General features: G+C 46.2%; 1 protein-coding gene across 1 annotated transcript; it reads right to left on the reverse strand.

Annotated features, from left to right (window-relative positions):
* Positions 1-2,041: 2,041 nt before the first annotated feature.
* On the reverse strand, positions 2,042-24,398 carry LOC149327942 (uncharacterized). The gene is made up of 6 exons (XM_089563847.1): positions 24,274-24,398; positions 13,744-13,825; positions 10,063-10,149; positions 6,799-6,882; positions 4,744-4,785; positions 2,042-2,181 (listed from the first exon to the last, which is right to left on the reverse strand). The coding sequence occupies exons 2-6, from the start codon at positions 13,793-13,795 to the stop codon at positions 2,042-2,044; spliced, it is 405 nt and encodes a 134-aa protein (XP_089419973.1). The 5' UTR covers positions 13,796-13,825; positions 24,274-24,398.
* Positions 24,399-25,441: the final 1,043 nt, after the last annotated feature.

The raw sequence follows: 25,441 nt of genomic DNA on the forward strand, positions 1-25,441 counted from the left end.
AAAGGTTGTCGTGAAGGAAAACCAGCTGCTCCACATGGTCAGGCAGTAGTTCCCTTCTAGCTGAAACGACTCCTCGAGCAACAGAAAATGCCCTCTCACTTGGCACTGACCTGGCACGTATTGCGAGGTACTTCGTGCACAGCTATGACTATAGCAGCTTCGCAGGTATAGCCACAAAAAAGCTCACCGGCGCAGTCAGATACGGCTGGCCCTTGGAAGGAAAAATTTTCCTTCCTCGAAGGAGAAATTCGAACGAAAAATTTTCCTTCATCCATGCGCATTGCTCTGGGCGCCGCCATGCTGCTATGTCTCTGTCGATAGGGCTTGCGGACCGAAATGAACGCCGGTGCTCACAATGAATATTCGGCTAGATACGAATATTCGCGTCGGGTCGAATATTCGAAAAAACACGAATTCTTGGATCTCGAATCGAATACGAATACTAAAAATATAATATTCGAAATATATTCGAAAATTTCGAATATTCGCACACCCCTACAAATAACGCATCACCACTAGAGATATTCTACGTTTAAGAAAAACTTAAAAAGCCGCAACGTTGTCAAAGAGGCTGTGTTTGGCCATCTTGTGAGGATTTTGCGAATTCATAAGCGCGTAATATGTATATCTCGTACTGTGTCTTTTATATAAATCTTTCTTTTCCTCCTTGCGGTTGGGTGCGAAAGAAATTAGAGCAGGCTTTGTAGCAATGGTTTTGTTGTGGTCGCACATATTGCAAGCAAAGTATTTCATGAGCAAGTGTCCTTTCATAGGTTTGTACTGCCTGCATGCCAAATGGCAGAGGGGCTCTGAGTGTATCTGGCGCTGCAGAAATCGTTTGGGCAGACTTTTATGCTTCTAGGAACCTATTTTTTTAATATTTTTTTCTTGGCATCTATTTCCATTACCTCTCTTCTGTCTGCCCGCTGCATTGATAGCGAAACAGTGTGGGAAAGTCCTTTTCTCGTGGAGTGAACGGGCTGGTGGAAAAAAAATTGAGCCCAAAGACAGGCGAAAATGTACCCGCTAAATTCCTTCCTGCCTTAACAACCTAATTCTATTATCATCCATGCATGCTGTCTAGGATGCGTATGAGCAACATAATTAACACGCTGCGAAATACGCAGTGCCCAAGTAAATCTGAAAGATTGCGCACTGGGTAAAAAAATAATTAAATTTTCACCCAGATTCGCATTATATAAACATACGAAAACGGATGTACCGTATTCGTAGGATATTCTAAGCCCAGAAGGTGTGCTTATGGTGTGCACAGCCCAGAACTTAGCGTGCCTGTAAGCTACCCATGTACTCTGGGAATCTGGGATGAGGATAAGACTATTCTTCATTCGCCAGAAGTTCTGCGCTTAGGCGGTGCCGTAAATGTGCTACTAGATGGACATATATTGGACTCTATGGTCTGGGAACTATTGACCGACACTGTACGTGAAGCACTCGCTGACTAAGGCACATTTGGCTAATCTTTCAGCACGAAGCACTTCTACGGCACTCTGGACTTGCCTGTTATCGTTTATAGTTATTTTACTTTTTTTTGGAAAACATGGCCTTATTTCATCTTGGTAGCTTATGTCAAAATGGTCTTATTAAACTGACAAGATGATTCTTGCTGAACACTGCATGAGAGAGTTCACAAATTTTAGCGCCTCAGCAGGCAAGTTTCGCATCGCGTATGCTCTCCCATTCTTGTAGGCGGGGCTATTATAGTTTACTAATAATTTAAAACACAACTACTGTAAGTGTTTGCTAAGAACCAAATGTAGCCGTGTCAGGAAATTCAGTTTTAACAGGTTTGATCCTTGAAGATCCCCACGCAGGCTACCCATTCTGCACGCAACGTTATTTTTGTTGACAATACTGGTATTTAAAATTTAGAGCGCGACTACGTTTTTGCTTCAAACAAAATTACCTAAGGTGAATGATTCCGTCCCCTTTTCATTCATGCATGAAAGTTTGTTGCCGGTCATGAAACTGCAAATAGGCTTTAGAGTCGAGAGTGTCTTTATTTGTCGCTGGCTGCGCCTGTTCATCGATGACTGTTGCCCATGGCCGATGGCAAGAACTCTGCCACAGCTTCACCAAGAGCCTTCTGGACGGCCTTCGAGGTGTCGCTGATAGGATCTCCACGCTCAGCCTCTTCGGTTATGACGCCAGCATCTGAAGAAACTGCATTACAATGACGAGAAAAATACTTAGCTCAGACCAGCACAATCATGATTGATGAAGTGCATAAGAATGGCAAAAGCAGCCATAGATAAAGATATTTCAAAGGGTATATTTTGCTTTCTGGAAGCTAACAAATCGGTTTAAAGTAAAATTGATGACTGTGCAGCGAGCTGCGGAGAGAGAAGAAGACATCAGAGATGGCCAGAGAGGTAGGACAGAAACGCCGGTCAGTGATATCTTAGTTGAACAGAAGATGAAGGAATGGGCATGGGCAATTTATCTGAGGGCAAGATAAACAATCCTCCCTCAGGACTAATGCTGAGTAGATTCCAAGGGGAAGAGAAACGTAGCACGGAGTGTCAGAATAAAGTCACCGGTGCGGGCGCAGGGCAGGCTCAGCTGGAACTTATTGGGAGAGGTGCTTGTCCTTCAATATGCGTAGTTAAAACGATGGTGGTGATGATGATTATGACATATTATCTAATTTTATCTCGAATAATTAGTTTCCTTAGTCGCTTTTGGTCACCGCGCGTGACTTTGATAGCGCAGCCGGCGGCTACCACTCCTTGCTCAGCTGCCTGCTAAGACATCACAAGTGGCTGCTAGCAGCATTATATTAGAAGAGCAAACAAATGAACAGGTTCGAAAAGAATTGTTTCAAGTTCAGCCCTAGTTATCGAAAATAAGGAGACGTTAATATCGACCTGCGGCGCTGAAAGCGGAGATTACACTGTTATCGCGGGCGTCACGTCTGCACGCTCCGTGCGATAACTTACGAGTGGCTTAGACTTTTCTGCGGTGCAAGCAAAGAATCTAGAAGTTATTTGCTGCCGCTTCCCAAAGAATGCAGTCATGTGCTGTAATTGAGGCACGCTTTATTGCTAGGTACCTGTTATTTATTGGCCATATTCTGGGGCTTTGGTCTAAACCATCTCAGAGGACAGCTGCGAAAGGGTTATTGAAAACGACTCACAGCTGACCTCGAGGCTGTAAGCGTTTTGTAGGATATCTGTGCGCCCCCATAGTTATGCCATAGTTATGCCATAGTTATACAAGTGCAAAACTGATTTTCCAGTCCTCTCTTCTCTTTCTTTATCCCTCCTTCGTTCCCTTTCCCGTGTGTAGGTTAGCGTACTGGCTGTCGCCTAATTAACCTCCCTGTCTTAACCTCTCTCTCCCGGGCTGTGTCATATGGCGTGATCAGATGGAGCCAAAATGTAACCGGCGCTCTTTCAGTTTGCAGTGCCAGGGCGCAATAAAGATCCCCAGGGGGTCGAAACTATTCCGTAGCCCTCCACTACGGCCCCCCTTTCACTTTTTCTTGTTTAACTCCTTTCTCCCTTCCCTCACGGCGCAGTTGACGCATCCACAGAGAAGTGAGCCATTTACTGCGTATTTCATTCATATCCACAAAAACCAAAATTGTACTAATTTTCCTGTCGACATAGCTTGAGTACTTTTTCCCTCGCGATTTACGCTTTCAAAATCTTTTTACTTTGTTTTGATCAGCTTAACTACCGTACAGTGCAAGAGTAAGACCTTTGCAACATCCCCTCATTTAACCCAACCTCTGCTAGCTGTGGTAACCTAATCCCAGAGAAGCCCTAATCTCAGTCGCCCCACCCTTATTTACTGTTGGTTTCCCTTGAAATGGTCTTTTTTTACCCGATGTCACCATCGGCTACCTTCCCTTCGCGTTAGTTGCCCTGCCCATGCCTATTTATTTTTGGTTGCGAGTAGGATGTCATGATCTGCAGTTTTCCCCTCGACTCACTCAAAGCCTCCTTGCACATCTTTATACTTTTACTTTTTACTGAGTGTCCCAACGGCCGGATCGCTGGTTTGGGCACAGTTATTCTCGCGCAGTTCAAAAAGCGGCATTGATTTGCTCCTTGTTCGAACACGCATTAACTGTTCTGTCGCGTCCTCAGGGACCGAAGCAGCTGTTCTGTAAGGCGGTCTGTTACAGATCAACAGTTTGAACTTTTTGCGCTTCGGTGATACGGCTACGGGGTCTACATGACCGATGAGCACGGATTGTGGGAAGACTGGCAGGTAAGATTTCTGGCGCTGGAATAAATTTTGGACAGAGTAGATTGAGCGCTTACGGCGGTAACTACCCCTTTACAAGCTATTGTATGGATTGTTGCGTAAGCTGAAATTTTACTATTTGAACATCTGTGCAAAGGTTACGCACTTCATTTGGCACTCAGCGTACTTATTGCTTCTACGAATATGGTTCTTTAAAGCAGAAAGTTGGGCTAGTTGGTAACGATCCATCTAAAAACGGCGCACAGAAAACCTGAAAAACACAGAAAGAACGGACAGGATGGGAGCGCTCCTGTTCGTTCTCCTTTTGTTTTTCAGGTTTTTCAGTGCGCCGTTTTTGGATGGGTCTATGAATATGGTCTATAAATTTAGCGGAACACAGAATCAATTGCAGTACTGACAAAGAAATTATGTTATGCTCCGAATTAGAAAACAGTACAAAATGATTTGTCGAAAACAGGCCTAGAGCTCAAATAAACGAACTAATTTTCGTAGGGGCTAAAGCACACTCACGTGGCATTGCTTTCATGTCACCATCATCTCCATTATAGTCATCTGGAAGAGAAAATGAGGGCGCTTAGTGCTGCCTTGCGACAGCGTGAACACATTGTAATGTATAACTTTGCGATGCAGTGTGGAAACACCAATTCGCGGCGTTGTTTACACTATAGAAATCACATTAAGGCGCTCTTAGAGAGGACGAATTAAATTGGCCTGTATCGCTTGGATAGCGGGTTCTAATGAAAAAAAAAAGACGCTAGTTTAATCGAAAACGGAGTTGTGTAAGCTGGATATGGTCAGAAAAATTAAATAAAGGTGTCGCCATCATCGCTCGTTTTGCATGCAAACTGCGGTGCGTCAAGGCAGTTGTCTGTACGCGGATCACTGAGGCGGGAGAGGACAGGCTTGAGTTGAGTGGCGGAAAAGTGTTTAATTCAAATGTGTCCTGCAAGTATTACCTGTTTTCGTGAAGAAAAAAACCTCAACGAAGCTGGTAAGAGCCCTAGACTCGATTTTACTGGGAACTGAGAACAATAATTCGATGTGGTTGGTCGAATGTCCTGTGCGAAATTCGGGGAGCATTTTGGTATTTTTTTTTTCAGCGTAAATTATGGGTAGCGTTTATTACCGAAGCGACCATGCAATTTTTTCAATGCGACGTCTAAACGTGGAGTGAAGATCCGCCGCATTACGTGAACGGCTACTCTCGTTTCACCTTTCCCTGCATCACTGAGATGGAATACCATCATATTTCACCCTGCCTGAATCCTGGTGCCGCAAGATTTGCCGCTATAATTCAAACTAGTTCATGAAGATTCATCACTGAATACGGAACAGTGGTGTACCGTAATTTCTGCACTGTAGTCCGTACCAGCTGCATACTGCGAATGAGTAAATTGTTGGTAAAGTTGGATGTTTGAACAGAGTCTCATCACTCAGTAGACCTGGCTGCAGCGTCCAGGTCTAGAATCGAGAAATAAGTTTTCTTTTGCACGCTTCTGCTGCAGCAGATGTCTAGTAACATTTTTAATAACGAGCTTGAGAAAGAAAAATGTCATTTCGGTACCTGCACATCATGCACAGAGAAGAAAAAAATTGAGCAGTTAATCAGGTGTATATTGCCCGCGGTATGCTAGAAATTACGGAGGTGGTACGTGTGGTCCCTTGGAATAAGGTTGAACAGGCCTGAACAAATTTTGTTCTGCTAGCACTAAACACGTACAATATATCTGTGCTGCACAGTGCTGTATTTCCTTCTTGCTTACGATTGACGCTTGTGTTTTAGCTCTTATGCAGAACTACATGGCAAGGCTGATGAAAAACTTTAAGCACTAGAAACTTAACTTGTCTGTCGTGGTACTTTTCAGAATCAAGCCTAGGTATTAGAAGCAGTCTTAAATAATTAAGAGCGTTATATGCATGTTGTGAGCTGTTTATTGCATAAACCTTCCCATCTGGATTGTTAGTTATATCATGCTTGATAGGGCAAAAGCAGCTAAGGATATGATGCGCCAAGCACAGGGTTATAGTGTCTCATAACTAAGGTGAATTTGTTAGTATCTATAGTTGGTTTTGGAACTCTGGCTTTTTGAGAAACTTAAATATACGCGATAAATCAACAAGTGCTTGATCACCTAAAAGAAACATGGGCTGTAAAAAAATGTATTAAGAGTAAAATGGTGGAAACAATTTTACCTCAGTCTACCAAGTTTTCTGCAGGCAATATAGAGTGACGTACAGTGAGTTTATCGCCGCACATTTCGCATAAAGGGTTTGTTTGTTTTGTTAGTAAGAAGTTGTGTGTACGGCGTGTGTACCCGTTGCGTAGTCGACATAAAATAACATCTGTAAAAGGTTCTTCCTGATGTCTACATGAATTTCTTCCCATCTGGATAGATACAGATATTGCAGTGTACTTATTTGGAGCAGTGGGGTTGAGTAATTAGAATAGCATTCTACAGCTTGTAATTGTTCAGCAAATATGCGCTCTACATTCGTTTTAAACACACTGACCGTGAATCATAATGTTAAAGTGAATCCTGTCGACGAAGAAGATTCCCTGTTTACCTTGGACGGGTTTCACTTGAAACATCACGACGGACTGCTTTTCCGTGAGCTTTCTGATGTCTCCTTGCGCTCCATCGTTGGGATCTGCGTGGTAAGAGTGAACATAGTCAAGAGTTGAGCGAATCTCAGTGAATTCGTTTCACTGCAGAACAATGAACGCTAGTTGTGTTTGTGTTGCAAGCAGACAACTGTGGATGTGATCACCAGGCAAAGGAGTGAGTTGATGTGCTGTGTCTATAAAGGTGTTCTTGCAAGTAATCTTCGCCACGAGAAAGGACACACTTACTAAAAGGAAGAAATGAAAGACGCTCGCCAAATAATTTTGTCGTACCCTCGTGCTTTTTCCTCGCCAGATGAGCATTCAACCAACCATAGACCTCACACAATTCTGGCTAAAGGCCTTGAATTTATTGAAGCGTAAGTCAACGTCCGCTGTAATTGCGAAGTAAATTTCATGCCACGAATACGATTACAGGTTTTGTCGTAAACTTAAAGGCCCTAAATATAATGGAGCGCAAGTGAATGCCAACGGTAATTGCAAGGAAAATTTCATGCCATGAAAATCATCACAGGTTTTGTCATTAACATTACAGCAGGTGGCGGTTGTGGTGATATTTACCTTCTATACTTTTTTAACAGAGTTGATTGGGGTAGGGCCCAAGTGGCCCTTTCCCCTCGCAATACTAGGTGGAGCCCCCCTTCCGGGGCCCCATTGGCAAGCAACGCAGCCCGCGCAGAGCAGGAAAAAATTCTGATGGTTTGGTTTATGGGGTTTAACGTCCCAAAGCGACTAAGGCTATGAGAGACGCCGTAGTGGAGGGCTCCGGAATTTCGACCACCTGAGGTTCTTTAACGTGCACTGACATCGCACAGTACACGGGCCTCCAGAATTTCTCCTGCAAAGAAATTCAACCGCCGCGCCGGGATAGAACCCGCGTTTTTTGGTCAGCAGCCGAGCACCATAACCACTGAGCCACAGTGGCGGCGGAAAAAAATATGAGTTAACCAGTCTACAAGCAGACGTTTCTCTGGGAAAGCAAGTTTTGCCTTTTCGTTTTGCACTCTTAAACTGCTTACGAATGGAAACGCTGTGGCAAAGGTCAATTTAATAATTTTTTTTCGACTGCGGACTACTGAAATGCGCTCTTTCATGAGCCGACTCGTGTCACTTATTCAAACCTTTGCAAAAAACGCAGGTCTAAATTTTTCGATCCTGGAAGCGTTCTTACGCGCTCACGGCTCTCATACCTAGAAGCCATAAATACGAAATGCAGCTAGCTTCTGCATCGACTGAGTAACAATCCAAAATATGGTGCCGCCAAACGTAATGCTAAATGCGGGTAAAGCTATACGTAATGCTAAAACGCCTTGTTTAACAAAGGTTCGCCTTTTACGCGACCGCGTGTCCAGCTCGTTCGGTCTAAAACCCGTTGACGTCGCAGTAATAGTAGTTGTGGCAGCACCGCGCGTCGGAAAAAATCGTACCATGCCAACCGTTTGCCGCAGAATGTTCCGGTTGGTGTCATACTATTGAGCGTTTCGAGCCCAAACATAATAGCTAAGTTAGGGTGTTTTGATTGGCATGCTCTGACACGTAGCTTCTGAGGAGCATAGCATGAAAGTAGGACCATATAGTCCCGTAAGTGCTAGGCCTACATAATGAATCTTGCAGCTTAGCGCAGTAGAATGGCCTTGCGCTGATATGGCGCAAAGCGAGCTTTGAGAGCCGCAGACGCAGAGATAGAGGCGTGACGTTACGAGAGCAGATAATAGGACGACCGTGGCTGGACCTATGAAGGTTTCGTCCGCCAGTGTCCTTAAATGGCCGTTGAGAGGGTGTGTGGGGGAGGGGTGGTGGCGCCTAATACATGTGAGTGCAAGGTTTAATGTAAACCTTGCTTTAATGCGAAGAGCAATAGAGAGGCCATGGTGAGCAAACGTGGTTCAGGCGTGATGCATGATGGGTAGGCGTGATGAATAGAAGGAGGAAAGCGCTAGAACGATTGGAATGGCTGGAAGCGGCCAATGATAGAGCACGTGTCGGAGAACCGAAGAGCAGAGAAAGACGAGATCCGAGAGTTACGCGGCGATCCCAGACACTTGGACGCAGCTCAGTGGAAGCTGCGTCTGATCTCACAGCGCCACCTTGATTTGCTCAAGTAATCTAGGTGGTACATGAGCCGCGAAATGCATGAGAACGCGTTCCGTCCGTCGCACCAAGTCCAAAATGCCGCAGAAGTCGGGATCAGTTGCGTTCAAGCATAATTGAGACCTTACACAGAACTGCTCCTCGCAACATGCGCCAGCCAACGATCGGGAATCGAACCGTTCGTAAGCGCAGGAATGGGTGAGTGTATGTAGTGGTGCATAAACGCGCACAAGAAGCTCTATGCGCCTCCTCGTTTCATTTCACAGTGCGTCATGTCGGAGAAAAATTTTGGATATTAGAATATTGTAAGGTACTCGCATGGAAATGCTGAAGGTAATGGTACGTTCTTCCGATGAGCTGCAAAAATCTTTCAAAGTTTTTACATCGCTCGCATCGAGCAGTTAAGAATGGCATAAAAAAGAACCCGGGAGCGTGTTTGATCACAAAACCGTTAATAGCAGAAAGTTGCAATGAACCTGCCGACGGGAGATCTGCGGTGTATTGATTTTTATAGTGAGATCTTACAATATATGACAAAAAACGTGTTCATAAGCTTTGTTCCTGTTAAGAAATGCTTTTGTCAAAATTGCTGGTTGGGACACTTGAACGCACCGCTGCCGAAGCTGCGTCCGATCGCGTTTACCGAAAAGGAAAGCTCCAACCGAAAGCCACATGTGAACACGTTGCGCCGCGTCAGTTACTTTGATCTTCCCTCTTGATATTTTATTTATTTACCAGCGCACTTGTCTTACCTTCCGGGGGTATCTTTACCATAGTAAAAAAAGACCGGGCCAGAAAAGAAAACGAGTTTCCATTCTAAGGACGAACCCCGACTGCACCCGACTGCAGATTTTGTCACCCTACTGCAGCTTATAGGCGGTACGAGTAACGCAAGAGGTTGTGCAAATATAGTTGGTCTTCGTACCTAACCTTCACTTCTAAGTCGATTGTGTATCCTGCCCTTCTTTTGTTGGTTCGTGTGTTTTCGAGGTCGTCAAAATGCATCAGATAACAATTGAGAAGCTAGCCGTAATAAACGCTTCGGCAGCTGTATTAGTTTTACTCATTTTAGTTAGGGATGCTTGCGACAGTGGGTGAACGATTGAGTCACTCACCTGCCTTCGATGAGACATCAAACTTCTCCCGTTCCAACGTTTCCGAGCCTCCAATGGCGTGGCCGACGATCCTCAGGGAGGTGGCGGCTGCAGTGCATGAGCAGATAAGCAGTGTCAAATTTTAACTGACATCTCCAACATTTTCGGATCCTTCAAATTATCCGAGTTGGTACTATTTCCCGGGGCTCTTTCCCGCTGGTAACCGAAGACAGATGCAACGTTCAGCCATTAGCACGATCTCACTTTCATCATCATCAGTTACCATCTTATCACAATACACCTTCATTAATTACCTTAGTTTCATATAACCAAATTTTCCATTGCGTTATTTCTTGGACTAGGTATAATACTTTTGTTTATGTCATTATTACATTTCGAACTCTGTTTCTTTTCTGCACAGGTAAGCTATAGACAAGCTCAATAAACCAATAAGTTCGAAAATCTATATATACTAGAATGCGGCGGCGATCGAATTTCGATGGAGCGAAATTCTAGAGCCCCGTGTACTGTGCGATTTGACACCACACTAAAGAAACCCAGGTGGTAGTAATTTCCACAGCCCTCATAGCCTGATTCGCTCTGGGGCGTTAAGTCTCTATAAACCTAAACAAAAATGCAGAAACCTATACACCAATGAAGCTTTTCTCATGCCGGTAACCTCTAACGTACTTCAAACGCTTTGCAAGAGATGACAGCATCTGATAATTTCCTATGCATGAACTGTCTGAGGGCCTGATAACATCGATCCTACTGAGCATAGTACTGGGCGTTCAAGTTCCTTCGTGTTGTAATATATTGCGCTTAAAAGGTGCGAGTAGGCTTCACGCTGGTGTTCTGAAAAATGATTTCTGCGCAGGTGTCGATGCTGGCTTTGGCGTCTAGCCGCCTTAAATGGCGCCCTGCAGGACATTATAAAATTCAAAAGGTTACTCCGTTGACTTGAAGGAGGTTCTCTCTATGCTAAATCTGTCTAAAACATTAGCGTCAGTGCTAAGAAAGTGACTTGAGACTGTGCTTAGAAGTTGTTGGGTAAACCGTTGCTAGCCGCTTGTTTGCGCATATCTTTGCTCTGTTTTACTTGAGGACCTTGTGCGAAAGGAAGAAATCAATTTACTCAATCAAGGCAGGCCCGGAGAACGATCACATCAATCTTAATAAACAACTGCTCGGACGAGTGAATCGTACTCGGAGTGTTGTGCTAAAAAACTGGTTTGATTTTAACGTTCTTGGAAATACAAGACCGATTTTTTATCAGACACGTACAAGCGCAAAAAAACACGGACAGAGAAAGAGACTTGGACTCTGTCCGTGTTTTTTTTGCGCTTGTACGTGTCTGCTATGAACCAATCAGCCCAAAGGTGTGTGCTCCCGATATTTTATGTTGGCTTTCTTTCAGGTCCATCTTTCACTTAAAAAAATATTTAGTTTCCTTATTTGCACTTTGGGGTGTTGCACGCAAATAGCAAACAGCTGTCTTCTTTTCTAATTTGTTCTATATAAGAAAGGAAACATTCAATTCCTGAATGCAGACATGTTTCCGTTAGTCTTAAGTTCTTACTTCTCACAGCCAGAACACTTTGCATAGTGGTGCATTTGCAAGCTGACGACATTTATTTAGCAGTACCTTTGAGCCATTTCCCACACATTCGGTTAAGAAAGCACTTTAGCATCTTTGTTCATCTACCTCCAGAAACTCTTCAATGTATTCCGGAATACTGTAAATTTAGTGCACCCTGTAATCATTTTCAAGCGCCATATATTTTGTTTAAAAGAACAATACCCAGAGCACTGATTAACTGCGTTGCTCATCGGCTAACTGTACTGTATCGGTTTTACACCAAGCTACCTTAATTTGCATTAATGTTGCAGTCAGGATTATTAAATCCAAACAGCTGCAGGTATTGAACCCACGTCGTTATTAAAAGGTAAGCTTGTACGGCACTATGCTGCATACTGCTGACTGAGATGTTCCCCTGGAGGTAGTCATACTCAGTTAAGAGCGCCAGGCCATGCTTTTGGTGTCATTTTACGTTATTCTCGTTTCGTTGGTGTCGTTTTACGTTAATTATTTTTGGCAGGAAAAGGCTAACTGCTCAGTGCTTATTTCATAAAACGTTTTCAGTGTGTTTACTCTGTTCTCTGTACAAAGCCATATCACATTACTTACACGCGCTTTAATACACTACGCTATGCTACTCACCTGCAAATAGACAAAGTTTGAACACAATAAATCCCCACCGCCACTTCTAGCGTTATTTCCTCTGAAAGTTTAAAATACCGCTTCCTCATTAAACCGCCACATTCTTTTCAGCTGCTTACAGACCATGATCTACCAGATTCATGTCAGTTCGTTTTTTGCTCACCTCCAGCAGCAGAATGGCATTTTTCCGGGCTAGTTGGTATGATTTTCTTTGTGGGGTTAGCTTGAATATTGGGATGAAGGAACAGAGCAATGTATTCTGTCATTATCATAATCATCATCCGGACTACGCCCGCCGCAGAACTAAGGCCTCTCCCATATGTCTCAAATTAACCCTGTCCTGTGCCAGCCACGGCCCTCTTACCCCAACAAACTTCATAATCACGTCCTCCGGAATAACTGTCTGCCGGCCCCTGCTACGCTTGCCTTCTCTTGGAATCCAGTCCGTTACCTTTAAGGACCAGCGGTTATTTTCCGTTCGCAATACATGCACTGCTGATGCCCATTCTTGTTCTTGCTATTCAGTAGGATTCCTTTAACCCACGTTTGTTTCCTGGTGTGTTGTGTGTGTCCAACCCTGTGTCTCTGTATCCCCAAATTCATGATGACCCCGTAAATGGACTTCAACACCACACTAACATAGTATGAAATTCTAATCGGTGACCACTGGGTGTGATAGTGCAAATGAGCCGAGAATACTTCGTCTAATTTGGCATCAGTAAGACGTTCAAATAAGGCGTGCATCCTTAGAAAGTGTAAAGAGCTCCACCATCCGAGTGAGGAACTCTGATCCACATCTACGGCTTCAAGGCTGCTCACTGCTCACTGTAGGCGACCACTTTCTCCGTTTTGGTAGTCGATGACGATACTGACCATATTGGAAGTACTTAGTGGTCGTGACGTCTTCTTGATGTGCATCATTGTGCTTACGGCAGTCTAACACCACAGCGCTTCATTTTAAGCACTTTGAACTTCGGAGACCTCAGCGCCAACCACTGACACACACGAGCTGTGAACACGTTTCAGGTTCTCTTAGTAAAGTTTTCTGGCAAAGCAAGCTAAATAAGGACTCTTAAAGTGGTGGTACAGAGGTTGTGTTGGTCGCTAGTCCCCAGGCAATAATATTGATTTGGTAACTTTGTAGGACGACGACACTAACGGTCCGAAGAGGTGTGGACAAAAATTCTCACCCCTTCCCGAAAATTTGGCTTTCGGGGGTAGCATAAATGACCTATTATACATTGCACGTCAAAAGGTATGTTTTTTTTTCCTCAGTACCTTTGACCGATGATATACATGTCTCTTTCCAGTGTTCCTGTTCTCTTAACGTTACTAAAGTTTACCCAGGCTAAATTCAGTTCATTGGCAAGATCAACATGAGAACCAAGGGTAAGCTGGTGGGAGATGCTTATGTTACTGCACCTTCTGGGCATGCTTTAAATGCTCGCACGTAGCCTCCGCGTAGAGAGATGTACACTTACCGTGAAGGGCCAACAGGTAGAAGACAGCTACGAGGAGACTCAAGGACTGCATGCTTGTTGAACGACAATTCTCTTGCTGCTCCTGCGGGGGTGGGCGGCTTTTAAGTACCCACTCTAGCCCTATTCGTCTTGGGCTTTTTCCGAAAGAGCAGCGAGCATCGGTGCAAGCTGCGCCCACACATATTTTGCTGCTGTCTCCCCTCTCCCTCCCCCCCCCCCCCCCCCCCTCACCTCCGCAACCCCGTATGCCTGCTGTCATTGCGGACATCAGTCAGAGCTGCTTTTGCGGCTCAAGTTGAACAGAAATGGCCAAGCGCTAGCCGTTTCGTCGAGCAATGAACCCAAAGCCCGCACACAGCTCTCAGCATAAGACCCACCTGTGTTTATCGGCGACCGGCTGTGGTAAAGGGGTGCAATGCTGTCTTTTTGCATTCTTGAAAGCCAATGTGGTAAAGAACTGCCGCTGTATACTGGGAGATGTTTATCTTCGTCTACAAACAAATGCTACGGCTCCTTCCATTCGCCTCCTTGGGTAATTTTATTTTGATTTTTGCTGTTGTTGTTGACTGGTGCATTCGTGTCTGCCTTTTCGGGCCCGATGGACACAAACGCGGCGCTATCATTTTCCTTTTGCTATCTCTAGAATTTCGCTCAAGATCACTTTGGTTGCTTCCTTCAACGGCGGCGCCAACTCATCTGATCTTCTGTCATTCACGTGACCTCTAGCCGTCTATGTTCGCAGCGTCAGGGCCGTTTCTGTTCAGTCCTCCCGTCTAAGTATATGGCCAAAACGAACTGGCGTTTTAGATTCAGGGCTTGACCTTCAGAAAAGCAGTCAGTGTAGATTTCTTGATGTGGTTTCGTCGCTGTCTAAGCGACTCTCAACTGTCACCTCCACGACCACAGTTCATAAGCGTTTATTCTTTACCGCTGGGCATTCCTTATGGTCTTATTCTCGCAGCCATACCTTACTAAAGGAAGAAAACTTGTTTGGAATACACGTATTTGTTGATAACGCAATTTCTGTGCTGTGCAGTCTGCGGTCCCTGTTTTCCCTACAAAAATGTGCCAGTTTACCTGATGTGTGAATTATTTATTATTGCCTGTTTTTGATCGTAAGGAAATCAATTAAATCATGATCTTCAGCCTACTCTGCCTCCATCTGTCACAAAGTGATGAGATAAAGTGCAAGGGCCTTAGTTGGCTTGATGCTGAGTTTGAAGCCAGCCTTTCTGACTTTTTTTATTGCAACAGACGACTTTTCAATCATAAAACATAGGGCTCTAAGGCAAGTTTTTCAACTACACCTGTAGACGCGAGCTTCTCCGGAGAAGACGACGCCATCGCCGAAGTATGTCCTGCTCTCCGTAGTGAATAGGCGGCATGCAACGGAGCCAGAGCCGCCCGCTTAACGACGAATTTTTGTTCGTCCGCTTGCCGCACCTCGTGGAAACAAAAGTTGGAATAAAACAGCAGACTTTCTTTTAGTAAATATTACCGGCCACCGGGTATGCACGCTAGAATGCGGTGGTTTTGAAGACCGTGTTTTCATTTCTACACGAATGGAAGTTGGACGGGTAAGCCAGGTACTGCCACCTTACTATCATGACAACACAAGAAGCGTGATGATCAAATAAGCCTCTCCCTGCTTGCAAACAATGTCATACTCGCGGCGCACGTTGGCAAAGGGGCCCACCGAAAGGAAACACTTGCCTGGCAAAAGTGCCCTTTCTGGTCCGGTCCCCCTGCAGAACGGGGATTCCCGGAGCTGTTCGGCAATGAGCACCTCCGGCTTTAAATTGTGCAACAATGAATATTTTGATAAGGCCAAATTGCTTGACACTCCGGTACACGGACCCATTAGGTATTGGCAACTGGAAGATTTATCTGAAGTGCCCGGCAAATATTCAGTTCGGAGGTAATTTCGTGTACCTAGCTAGAACAAGCCTGACCCGTAAAATGCACAGGCGTTAAAATCCTTCCACCCGATTTAAATCTACAGGGCCTCGCAATAGAAGGTAATGTTACAAAAGGAGGGTATAACACACCTCGCCACCGGTTACTGCTTTCGAAAGGCCCATACCAAAAGCGGCTTCAGAGCCCTATAAAGTGTGTGCACTAGCTAGAGAACACCGCACAGTAGGCACAAGTGCCATGCTTGGCTGGGCGATTTTTCTGTCATATACGGATTTTTTTCCTTATCTCCTTAAAATCTCGTTCTGCCTGACAAGCCCATGACATTATTGCTAGAAAGCATAGCATGCAGGATAAAAGTAGTGCACAACTACTGTGCGCAAAACAAGTTGTGTGTAAATAACGGGGAATTACGCAAGTTTTTTACAACACTGCGTGATATTCATGCAGAATGCGCTAATATACAAAAGCGGGCCTAAATAACGCCCGAAAAACTGCATTCACAAACCCTATGTGGTCCACTAGAGTAAGCTAATTGCCCAACAAAAACGTTCTTTCAGTATTTCCAGTGATCAAATGCTGTCCAGGGCTTTTAGTGCTAGTTCTAGGGCAATAAAGAAAACTAATTGTGCTTGCTTGTTCACCTAAAAAATTGGCAGTGGTTTAGCTGTGGTTAAACCTGGAGGATTGCGAAAGCAACGAGGAGAGAGAGAGAGGTGATGTAGAGCGCGCGGCGGCGGCGGCGGCCCCGGCACGCTAGCTATGCGCCGCTACTGCGCATGCGCAACTGGCGAGCACGGCGGCGGCACCTCTGAGGCACCCGCGCAGCAGCGGCTGCGGCGCGCCAGCTGTGTGCCGTCCTCGCGCAAGCGCAGTATGGCCTTGCCTCAGCTCCGCGAGATGGCTAGGCGACTCGCGCAGTGTTGCTTAACGTTAAAAAGTACGTGGGTACAGGAGTAGACCCGGAAATTTTTTTTGAAATCAAGCACAAGACCCAGGCCCTGTCGATGCTTGACGACTGTCACTTCGGTATGCGCACGCTTCCGAAACCCAATTTTCACTGCGTTTCGCAATTCAGAAAGCGGAAGGCACATATGCGACTGGTCTTCATTGATCGATTAGTGCACTGCATAGCATAACAATTCGACGGCATGAAGAAACACAAAGGAAACTGGCATTACACGGGGCAAAATCGACTGCGTCACATCTCCAGCTGCGGAATGTTCTGTCAACCACGCCAGCAAAGTCCTTTGCCCTCCTTTGGTGGTTCAGTCTTCTACTAGGAGCAACCATTTTGCAACGTTCAGCTTCTTTTGGCGCATTCATGTTATGACGACTAAACTTGTCCGCTTCATAGGCTTCGTTCTAGTCGATTTATCTTGAATTTAACTTTGCATAGTTCTTTGCCTACTGTGAGAAGAACGGCGCATTTTTTTCGTGTTACGATGAGTTCTCTTGCTCTAGGAGCAAAGAACTGCAATATTTAACGCATTACGTGATAATGAGGCACATTTATGGCGCATCTTTCTCTTGTTAGCCTTTAAAAGTGCTTTAGGTATTGAAATTCTTGTGGGAAATGAAGGTTTTTGCTTAAAATTTTAATTGAAACTTACTAAGATGTGGACTTGGTGAAAAAGACATACATATAAAGATAGGAATTTACAAAATGTTTGACTCTCAAAAAACAAATATTTCTAAATAAATCAGTTTCAGCTAGTAAAGCTTCCTAGCTAGAAAACTATAAACTTAACATATATAATTGGGCAACTGTGTATAACAGTCCGGAGGATAATTCGTTACCGTAGGGGCTGTCAAATCAAATAATTCGTTAGCCCGGAAGGTGTAAAATCCCGCGCAAATCCTGCGGCAACTCTTCAAATCAGACAAGTAATGTCCAACATGCTCGGCCAAAAATATTGAAGATTGGAAAACTGTAAGATACACTAGTTAAAATATTGAAGGTAATGGTCCGTTCTTCTGATATGCAGCAAAACCTTGCTTTTATAGAGTTTCCGTCGATGGCATGTTAGCGGGAAATTACGATGTCTCTTCGATGGAAGAGTTACGACTTCCGTAGAACACTAATGGGGAAGACTTTTGACGATAGCGAAAGTGTTAATAGAATAAAAAAAGCAAAACTGGCGTTGGGTGATCTGCGGATGTACTGATTGTTAGTTAAATCTTACATTGTATAAAAGAATGACGTTCATAAAAGGCTTCGCACTCAAAAGTGGTTTTGTCCAGAATGGTGGAACATGAACATTAGTAAAGTCTATAAATTCTGAGGCCTTTCATGCGAAAGCAGCTGCTGCTTTCCGAGTTCCACTGTGTTAAGCAACTTGGATGGGCGCGTCTTTGTGACTGCCTAAAAAATTTAAGCCTGTAACTTTTGTGTTCTTTTCCCAAAATCAAACGGGAGTCTTTGCGCCCTTCCACTCTTGACCCGGCCCATTTTCCGCCTTCTAGTAAAGATCAGAGCTGTGAAGTTGCACCTTACGCTTTAAGACTAGTGTTCTCCGAAATTTTTGCGTTGTTCGCGCAGTCGCGGGCAAAAGTAACAGACCCCCCTCCAACTTCCGATCGCTGTCACTTTGTGTGGAGGCGCCACATGACAAGGCACTTTCGGTGTCCAGAAGTGCCCACTGCGCCGCTCTCGACAGCAGAAGTGCTTAGTCAGGTGGCGCCCCCACGCAGAGCGGCAGCGATCGGAAGTCGGAGGGGGTCTGTTACTTTTGCCCGCGATAGTACTTAGAAGACTAGAGTATAGTTTACTTCCTGAAGTGTTGCATTGCCACTGTGTGGATGACTTTTCAAAGCTGTTTGCCTTCCGCCGTACTGTTGTTAGCGCTGCGGGTTCTTTTTAAATAACGAGAAAAATGAACTCTGAGTCGTGCAAAACGGGCCGGAATAAAATAAACAAGGCGCTGTCAGTGATGATCTAGGCTGGTTTCTCTGGAACATTTCGCCCTCTGCTTTGAAGTCGGATGATGAGGCTGCATTCTCAGAGTCACTGCTACTTAGATCGACGACGAAACAAGCATTGGACACATCTGAATCACGAGATTTACTTTGTTTCAGGGCGTGTTCTACGCTGACGGATGCGGCCATTCTCAACATTAACGCTCCCCTGTTTCCGTAAGTGATTCAAAAACTGCTACCACAATAAAACACACAAACTCCAGTTTTCAAGCGTAAAGCCCGATCGCACAGCATATTCATTAACGGCAGGAGACCTTACGAAATCGCCATTCACATCCGTCGTCAGAGCACTAACGACGGTTAATGTGGGCGAAGTACGGAAACAGTTATTGCTCTAGTACTAAAGCTTGTATTAATCAGGGCAAAGCCAACGAAACCAGACGTGAAATTTTTTTTGGCTTTTATCACTGTTGGCAAAAGGCGAGCGACAGACGCATCAAGGCGAATTTGTCGAGAAGCAAGCGGAATTTGCTCTCACTGGCGGCGGCGTGTTTCCTCCCACAATACAGGGAGGCGGATAAAGCAACCTCGACGCACCCTTCCTGGCGACCGGATCTCCCAGTCGAGCGACGGACGGAGAAATTTCGCCCCAAAACACTGAACAGCAAACTAGAGCAGCAGCTTGCTGTTGAGTTCTTTGATGGCGAATCCAGCGAAGTCACGTGTCAGACACGTAGCACGATAGGTAGAAATATATGGGGGATAAAGGTCAGGGTACATCGAATTTATTGAGAGTGTAATGAGACGACTGGTGTGAACGGCACAATTAGTGTGAACGGCCGGTCTTTGTTCAAGCGGTGCTGTTCAGCAGGCCAGCGTTCGCAAGCGCGCTCCCGAGCTTCGTCAGCTTCGTCTTCTATCTTCTTCGTCTCCTTCGTCGGCGCTAGCCGCTGGGGCAGCAAACCCCAACTCTCTTTATTACAATACTCTCTTTATTACAAGAGCATCGAATGAACATGTGACTAAAAATGCGGCTATTTTGACAGCAAAGAAATTACCACAAAGCAATATTAAATACAGAAGGTCCTGAGCCAAAGCTGAGGCTCACTGCGATTGTGCAGTAGAGGGACGCTATGGTGGAGGACTATATGGAAATATCGACCACCTGGGGATCTTAACGTGCAGTGACATCGCACAGTACACGAGCCTCCAGCATTTCGCCTCCATAAGAATGCAACCGCCGCGGCCAGGGTGGAAACGGCGTCTTTCGAGCCCACAGCCGAGCACCATAACCACTGAGCCACCGCGGCAGCCTACAGTAAGGAAGGACTCTGTACTCCCTTTGCCCTTCGCCGGTCCTGAAAGTAAATGCGGGCGTTTTTGTGAATCTGGCTGCTCTAGTATTTTCCGATCATGTCTTTTTTAGGGGAAATAAAGAAAAACAGCTCTGGTAGCACATGTTCGGGCGATGGAACCGCTTTTATTGCGAAAGCAATACTACACTAGGTTTTGAGCCGTCAGCTTGGTCCCGGCGGTAACCACGTTCGACCTTTAAACGACACCCTAGTGACGTCACACCGAGCGGAGAGAAAACTGGAGACAAGCTCGGCTCGTCGCCGCAGTCCCAGGGTAACCACGCCGCTGCTACTCTTTCTCTCTCTCTCCTTCCCTTCCTCTCTCTGAGAGAAGATTGCGTGTGGATGTGTATATATAAGGTGTTTCGACCAAGGCCTCGTTTGCTTTCGCAACCTACCGGGCTTTACCAAGCTAAGCCTCTGCCAATTTTTTACTTTGTCCGAAACATCTCCGAATCTTTTTGTGAGTAATAAACAGTTAACAATACTTGGAATTGCACAACAAGCCCAGGTCGAAAGTGAAGGAGACGCTCCGGATGTACTTTCTAGGCTAACTCTAGGTCCGTTTACAACAGCAACATTTCGGCTTGGGCCGATGGGTCCCCATTTCCAATATTATTATTATGTTTACTATGTTTGTCTCAGTAGTGCATTAGGTTTCTCGCAAAAGCATGCAGCCCTCAGCTTCTTTTACGTTCATGTCTAAGTTAGCGAAATTCGCAAGACAATGTTTTTTTTGAACAATGCCATTCCCTGCCACGCTTTATATATAGTCAAATTTGTGACGAGAAATTTCAGGCTGCTAATGTACCGATGCTCTACCACAGGTGACTTTCAAGGTGAAAGCCTTACTAGCCCCATTACTAGAAAAGCCGTGGGCATGTGTTAGTGTGTGTACTTGCCGATGGTATAGAAAAATCCAGCGATAACAATAAAAATACTGTGACCTCCTCAAGCGGCGATAGGGCGCACACAGCAAGCCGAGCGCGAAATTTTGAAGAATGACAAATTTGATACGTCTTATAAATAATCAACCAGTATAACCTCAATGTCGTGGCAGTATTATCTACAACTTTCGTACCTATTGTGAACAGCCGTTCATCGTACATTCTTCCGGGTTGTGCCATATCATTGCTTTTTGCATATAGCATAAATGTTCTAGCGGAATTGGAGGCTAATTTTCGGCAGGAATGCGAACCGACGATATATGCAATTTCAACTGTAACCCTTCCAGGCATACAGCCTTTTCAGGCGGTGACATTTCGATGCAGGCGAAATGCTCGAGGCCCGTGTACTGTGCGATGTCAGTGCACGTTAAAGATACCCAGGTGGAGTATATTTCCGGAGCCCTTCACAACAGCGTTCCTCATAGCCTAGGTAGTTTTGGCACGTTAAACCCCAATGGACCAAACCAAACCGCCCGTGTACCGTGCGATGTCTGTACACGTTAAAGATCCGCAGGTGGTCGATATTTCCGGAGTCCTTCACCACAGCGTTCCTCATAGCCTGGGTAGTTTTGGCACGTTAAACCCCAATAGATCAAACCAAACCATCCCTTCGTAGTGTGACATTTTATCTATTTGACCTCTACTGCATCAGCTTTACCTTTTCCTTTAAGGCGCGGTTCAGGTGTCCGCCGGCATATAAGACTGTTGCTGGGCCTTTTCCTGTCCTCAAAACCAATTTTTACATTAAAATTGCCACGAAACTATTCGTCGCACACCGTTGCGGGTGGCGTTATACCGTTTTTCGCTCTATATAACATCTTAGTCAGGTAGGAGGCTAGCTCGCATTAGGTATTCGAACCGAGTGTTCGATTATTTTACTCGGACTTTTGTGCAGTCAGCGTTTTTGTGGAATCAGCATGCTTGACTTTACTCTGGCTAGTCGGTTTATCAGCGGTACTTGCCGGAGCAAGCGCTATTATTGTTGTTGTTGTGACTAAGAGAAAGATGAAAAGGAAATTGCACGGGCCTGCCTACTGGCTCGAGCCAAGCCACCACCGCTGCCACGTGTTTATAGATGAGAGTTAAAAGATCAGAGGAAAGAGAAAAAGGAAAGAAAAGACGCGCGTCGCAGCAACAACTGCCTCCACCGGAGCGGACGCTGCTGAAAAAACATATAAGCGGCCGAAGCTGTGCTCGCCGAAACGAGGACTAGGCCTTAATGCTGGCCTCAAATATTTTTTTCAGGCTCCTTTTCTTGGCCCCCATAAATATTTCTTGAAGATGCGCTAACCGCCTTCCAGAGGGCGCGCTAGCATTTTGGTGAACGAAGTGAAGAACGCCTACGGAGTTCACGAGACCAAGCGCGAGACCAACGAAGCAGAAGAACGAAGTTCAGGATGCAGCACAACAACAACAAGTTCCATCCGAGTTCGGGGCTTTTTGCTCCCCCCGTGTCGCTGGACGAAGAGTCTTCTTCTAGCTTTGGCTCCAGCGACGAAGAATTTGACGAACTACCTCCGGCGTTTGTCGAGAAGCACGAGGATCAAACGTGCAGCCAAGCCATGGTAATTTTCAGTGCCATCACTTGCGCGTCAGTGTTTGCATTTGTCATCCTCCTCGACCCTGCCGAGAACAAGCTGCCTCAAAACTCGTCTGCTTACGACACCCACCTCGCCCGTCCGCTGTTTAAGCGCCGCCAGTTCACACCAGGCGAACGACCAGAGCAGTTCCTGCTCTGCACGGTCGGAAGCAACGCGACGCAGCACAGTGCCTTCCCTCCCGACGGCGTCTGCAACTGGATCATTTACACCCACGTCAGCGTCGACCCAAAGAACGGCACCCTGGTACCCACCAGCTTGGAATCGTGGATGTTGTTTCTTCGATTTAGGTCGCAGTACAAGCTTTCGGGTTTGTTGCCGTCGCACGAGTGGGGGAACGGCAGCTTCCGGGTACGCCAGGCACGATCGCTGAACCGGACGCTGATCCAGCTGCGAATGGCCGGGCTTGCGTTTCTCAACGTTCGCATCGCCGTAGGTGAAGTTCTCGAACTGACCGAAGTACTGGAGACACTAGCCGCCGTGAACCCGGGCATGTTCCTGGTCTTGGGTGCGAGCTTCGAGGGACTGAACGACCGCACGGCATCCCAGCTGCTTCCTAGCTGGCTTCTGGATCAGCTGGTCACGCCGCTTAGCGTGTTTGTGCTGGAGACGCACCTGCCGGCTCCAGGAGACTCGTGCGCCGCGGGTTTCTCGACTGCCTTTCAGCCGGTTTACGGCCAGAAGCACATCAGCTTGACTTTTCGCGGCGCCCGCGCCTTCCTGGAGCAGCCCGCACTCAGGTATTCCAGTCCGTCTCGCCTAGCACGGTGTGTGTCCGTGATGGCTGGCGCGCTCGTGTTCCACGTCGTCAAGGGGCATCCTGCGGTTTTTGGAGCACCTTGTACTCACTGGTCATTGGAGAAGCTGTCATCCTTCTGCAGACTGCCTTCGGTAACAACCAACGAGGAAGCGCGTTCAGGGTATGGCTGGACGAAAAACGTCTTCTTCAGCTTCGAGTGGACGCTGCACATATGGAGCAAAATGAGAATAGTGCTGCACTCCATGTTGCTATCAGAGTTGCCGACTTGCCTGGCCGTCTACTCGCTCGACCTGGACTCCGCGCCGGGACTCTGTCCGTTTTCGTATGAACGCACCAATAGACTTGTGTACACGGCGTATGACGCCATGCTGACTATGACGACGAACAACTCGTCAGATGACTCTTTGTTTGCTACGGGCGATACCGCAAATTCCACCAACTCTACACTTTGAGCTACAGCCCACTATACATCTGTTCTTGTGTAACATATACACTAGTAATCTGTGTAACAAGGTGAATTCTATATTGTTATTTTTTGTTGGGAAGGTTTTGCAATCCGTCAGCATAAAATATTGTAATCAGGAAGTGACTCATGCCAAGAAAAGAAATGGCGACCGACCAAACACTTCATGGCAAGTTAGAGTATTGTATTCTTTGTAGCTGACGGGCAAGCGCAGTGGTGTTCTCTTCGTCCTAGCATACGCCAAATAGGATACGCACAACGACGGGGAACTGGACACAGCCACGAGACAATATGGAGCCATCTTAAAACGCCACACACTCAGGAGGGTCTACCCTCTCCCCATAGCAACATTAGTAGAGAGCAGTCCGTTCCGCGGAGACAATTGTAGACAAATACATACCCCAGTCTGAGTCTGCTCGGAAAAGTATCCCACAATACGTGAGAACAAACTCCCGCAGCGCGGGGAATAGGGAACGCTTTACCACGTTACATGGGCCAGTCAAATATTTGGCAGTGGCTTAGCCCAGCTATGCCAGGATATACGTAGCGAGAGCTGTAGTTCCCCCCTGGTTACCTTCAGTCAGTCTGATCATGTGGTCGTTCATGCGGAGAGCCTTCACGTCCTCGGAAGGCGGCTGACCCAGCTGGGCCAAAGCGCGACGCTGCAACCGCTCCGCGTCCTGACGTCGCCTCTTGGCTAGGCGCTCTCTTCGCTTCTCAGGCGTTTCAGCTGCTCTCTTGGCCTTGCACCGATCGTTCTTCCTTTCCGGACAGCATGCTCCCAGGTTACAACCTAAGGGTCGGACGAGTTGAGCTTATGTTTGCGAAGCCGCTCAATGGCTGGCTTATCCATGGCAATGGCTCTCCACGAAAGTTTATTAGTATGAGAAGGGCTTCCTCACGGATAGGAGAGCCACCCCAAGAATGGGGGACGAATACATTCGCTGGGAAGCGGAGGGATTCCCCAGCACCCGTTCTGTCATCCACGCTACTTAACGTCGCCATGCTGGGACTCTCGGCGCGGCTACAGGAGGCCAACGGAATTCACTATAGCCTATAACCTGACGACGTAACGCAGTGGGCATGTCATGGCCGCGAAGGTCGCATAAGCCAGTCTAACCAGAAAGGTAGACGGGCAATAGACAGGCACCTACAGCCCAAGAGGCTAATGAAGTTCTCTTTTCACAACCAGAAGGGTAGCTGCGAACGGTCGGTAATGATATAGGCGACGTTCATTTGTTTGTTAACGGAGAAGAGGTTCTCTCGGTCGACAGCATTACAGATTTCCGGCTTTGGATAGAAGCACACGGCAGAAATGAAAACAGGTGGCGCGCCTGGTAGCGAGTGCGAGCCATAAGTGCGAACTCATACCCAGGATAGCCAACCGAAATTCAGGAATGAAGGAAGCGAATCTTCAAAGGCTAGCGCAAGCTTTCATAATCACGAGAGTGGAGTAAGTCTCCCTATATAAGAGAGAAAGAGAGAGGGACCACTTTTTTTAACGAAATATTAAGCGTCAACGATGTCGGGGGCCAGGGTAACCAAGGCCAACTGGTCCGTCAGCCGGTTTGAGGCAATCGTAACTTTTATATGTGCGCGTTCTTCCACGTCGCTGTAGCAATATGCTTGCTTGAGACAGTATACCATCTGTTTTCTTTGCAACGCTGATGATAACAGCATTCAGGACCAATTTATTCGCTGGAAATACATGCGAGATGTCCTTCAAATTATTTACGTTCACG

Source organism: Amblyomma mixtum, chromosome 10, assembly GCF_055824585.1.
Source record: "Amblyomma mixtum isolate Tamu chromosome 10, ASM5582458v1, whole genome shotgun sequence".
Taxonomy (NCBI): Eukaryota; Metazoa; Arthropoda; class Arachnida; order Ixodida; family Ixodidae; genus Amblyomma; species Amblyomma mixtum.

Coding starts and splice junctions, on each gene's coding strand:
- LOC149327942 (XM_089563847.1), bottom strand. CDS start 13,795: ATGCAGTCCTTGAGTCTCCTCGTAGCTGTCTTCTACCTGTTGGCCCTT. Junction 6,883..10,062: donor TGATGTCTCATCGAAGGCAG/GTGAGTGACTCA, acceptor CTTACCACGCAG/ATCCCAACGATGGAGCGCAA. Junction 4,786..6,798: donor TCAAGTGAAACCCGTCCAAG/GTAAACAGGGAA, acceptor TTTCTCTTCCAG/ATGACTATAATGGAGATGAT.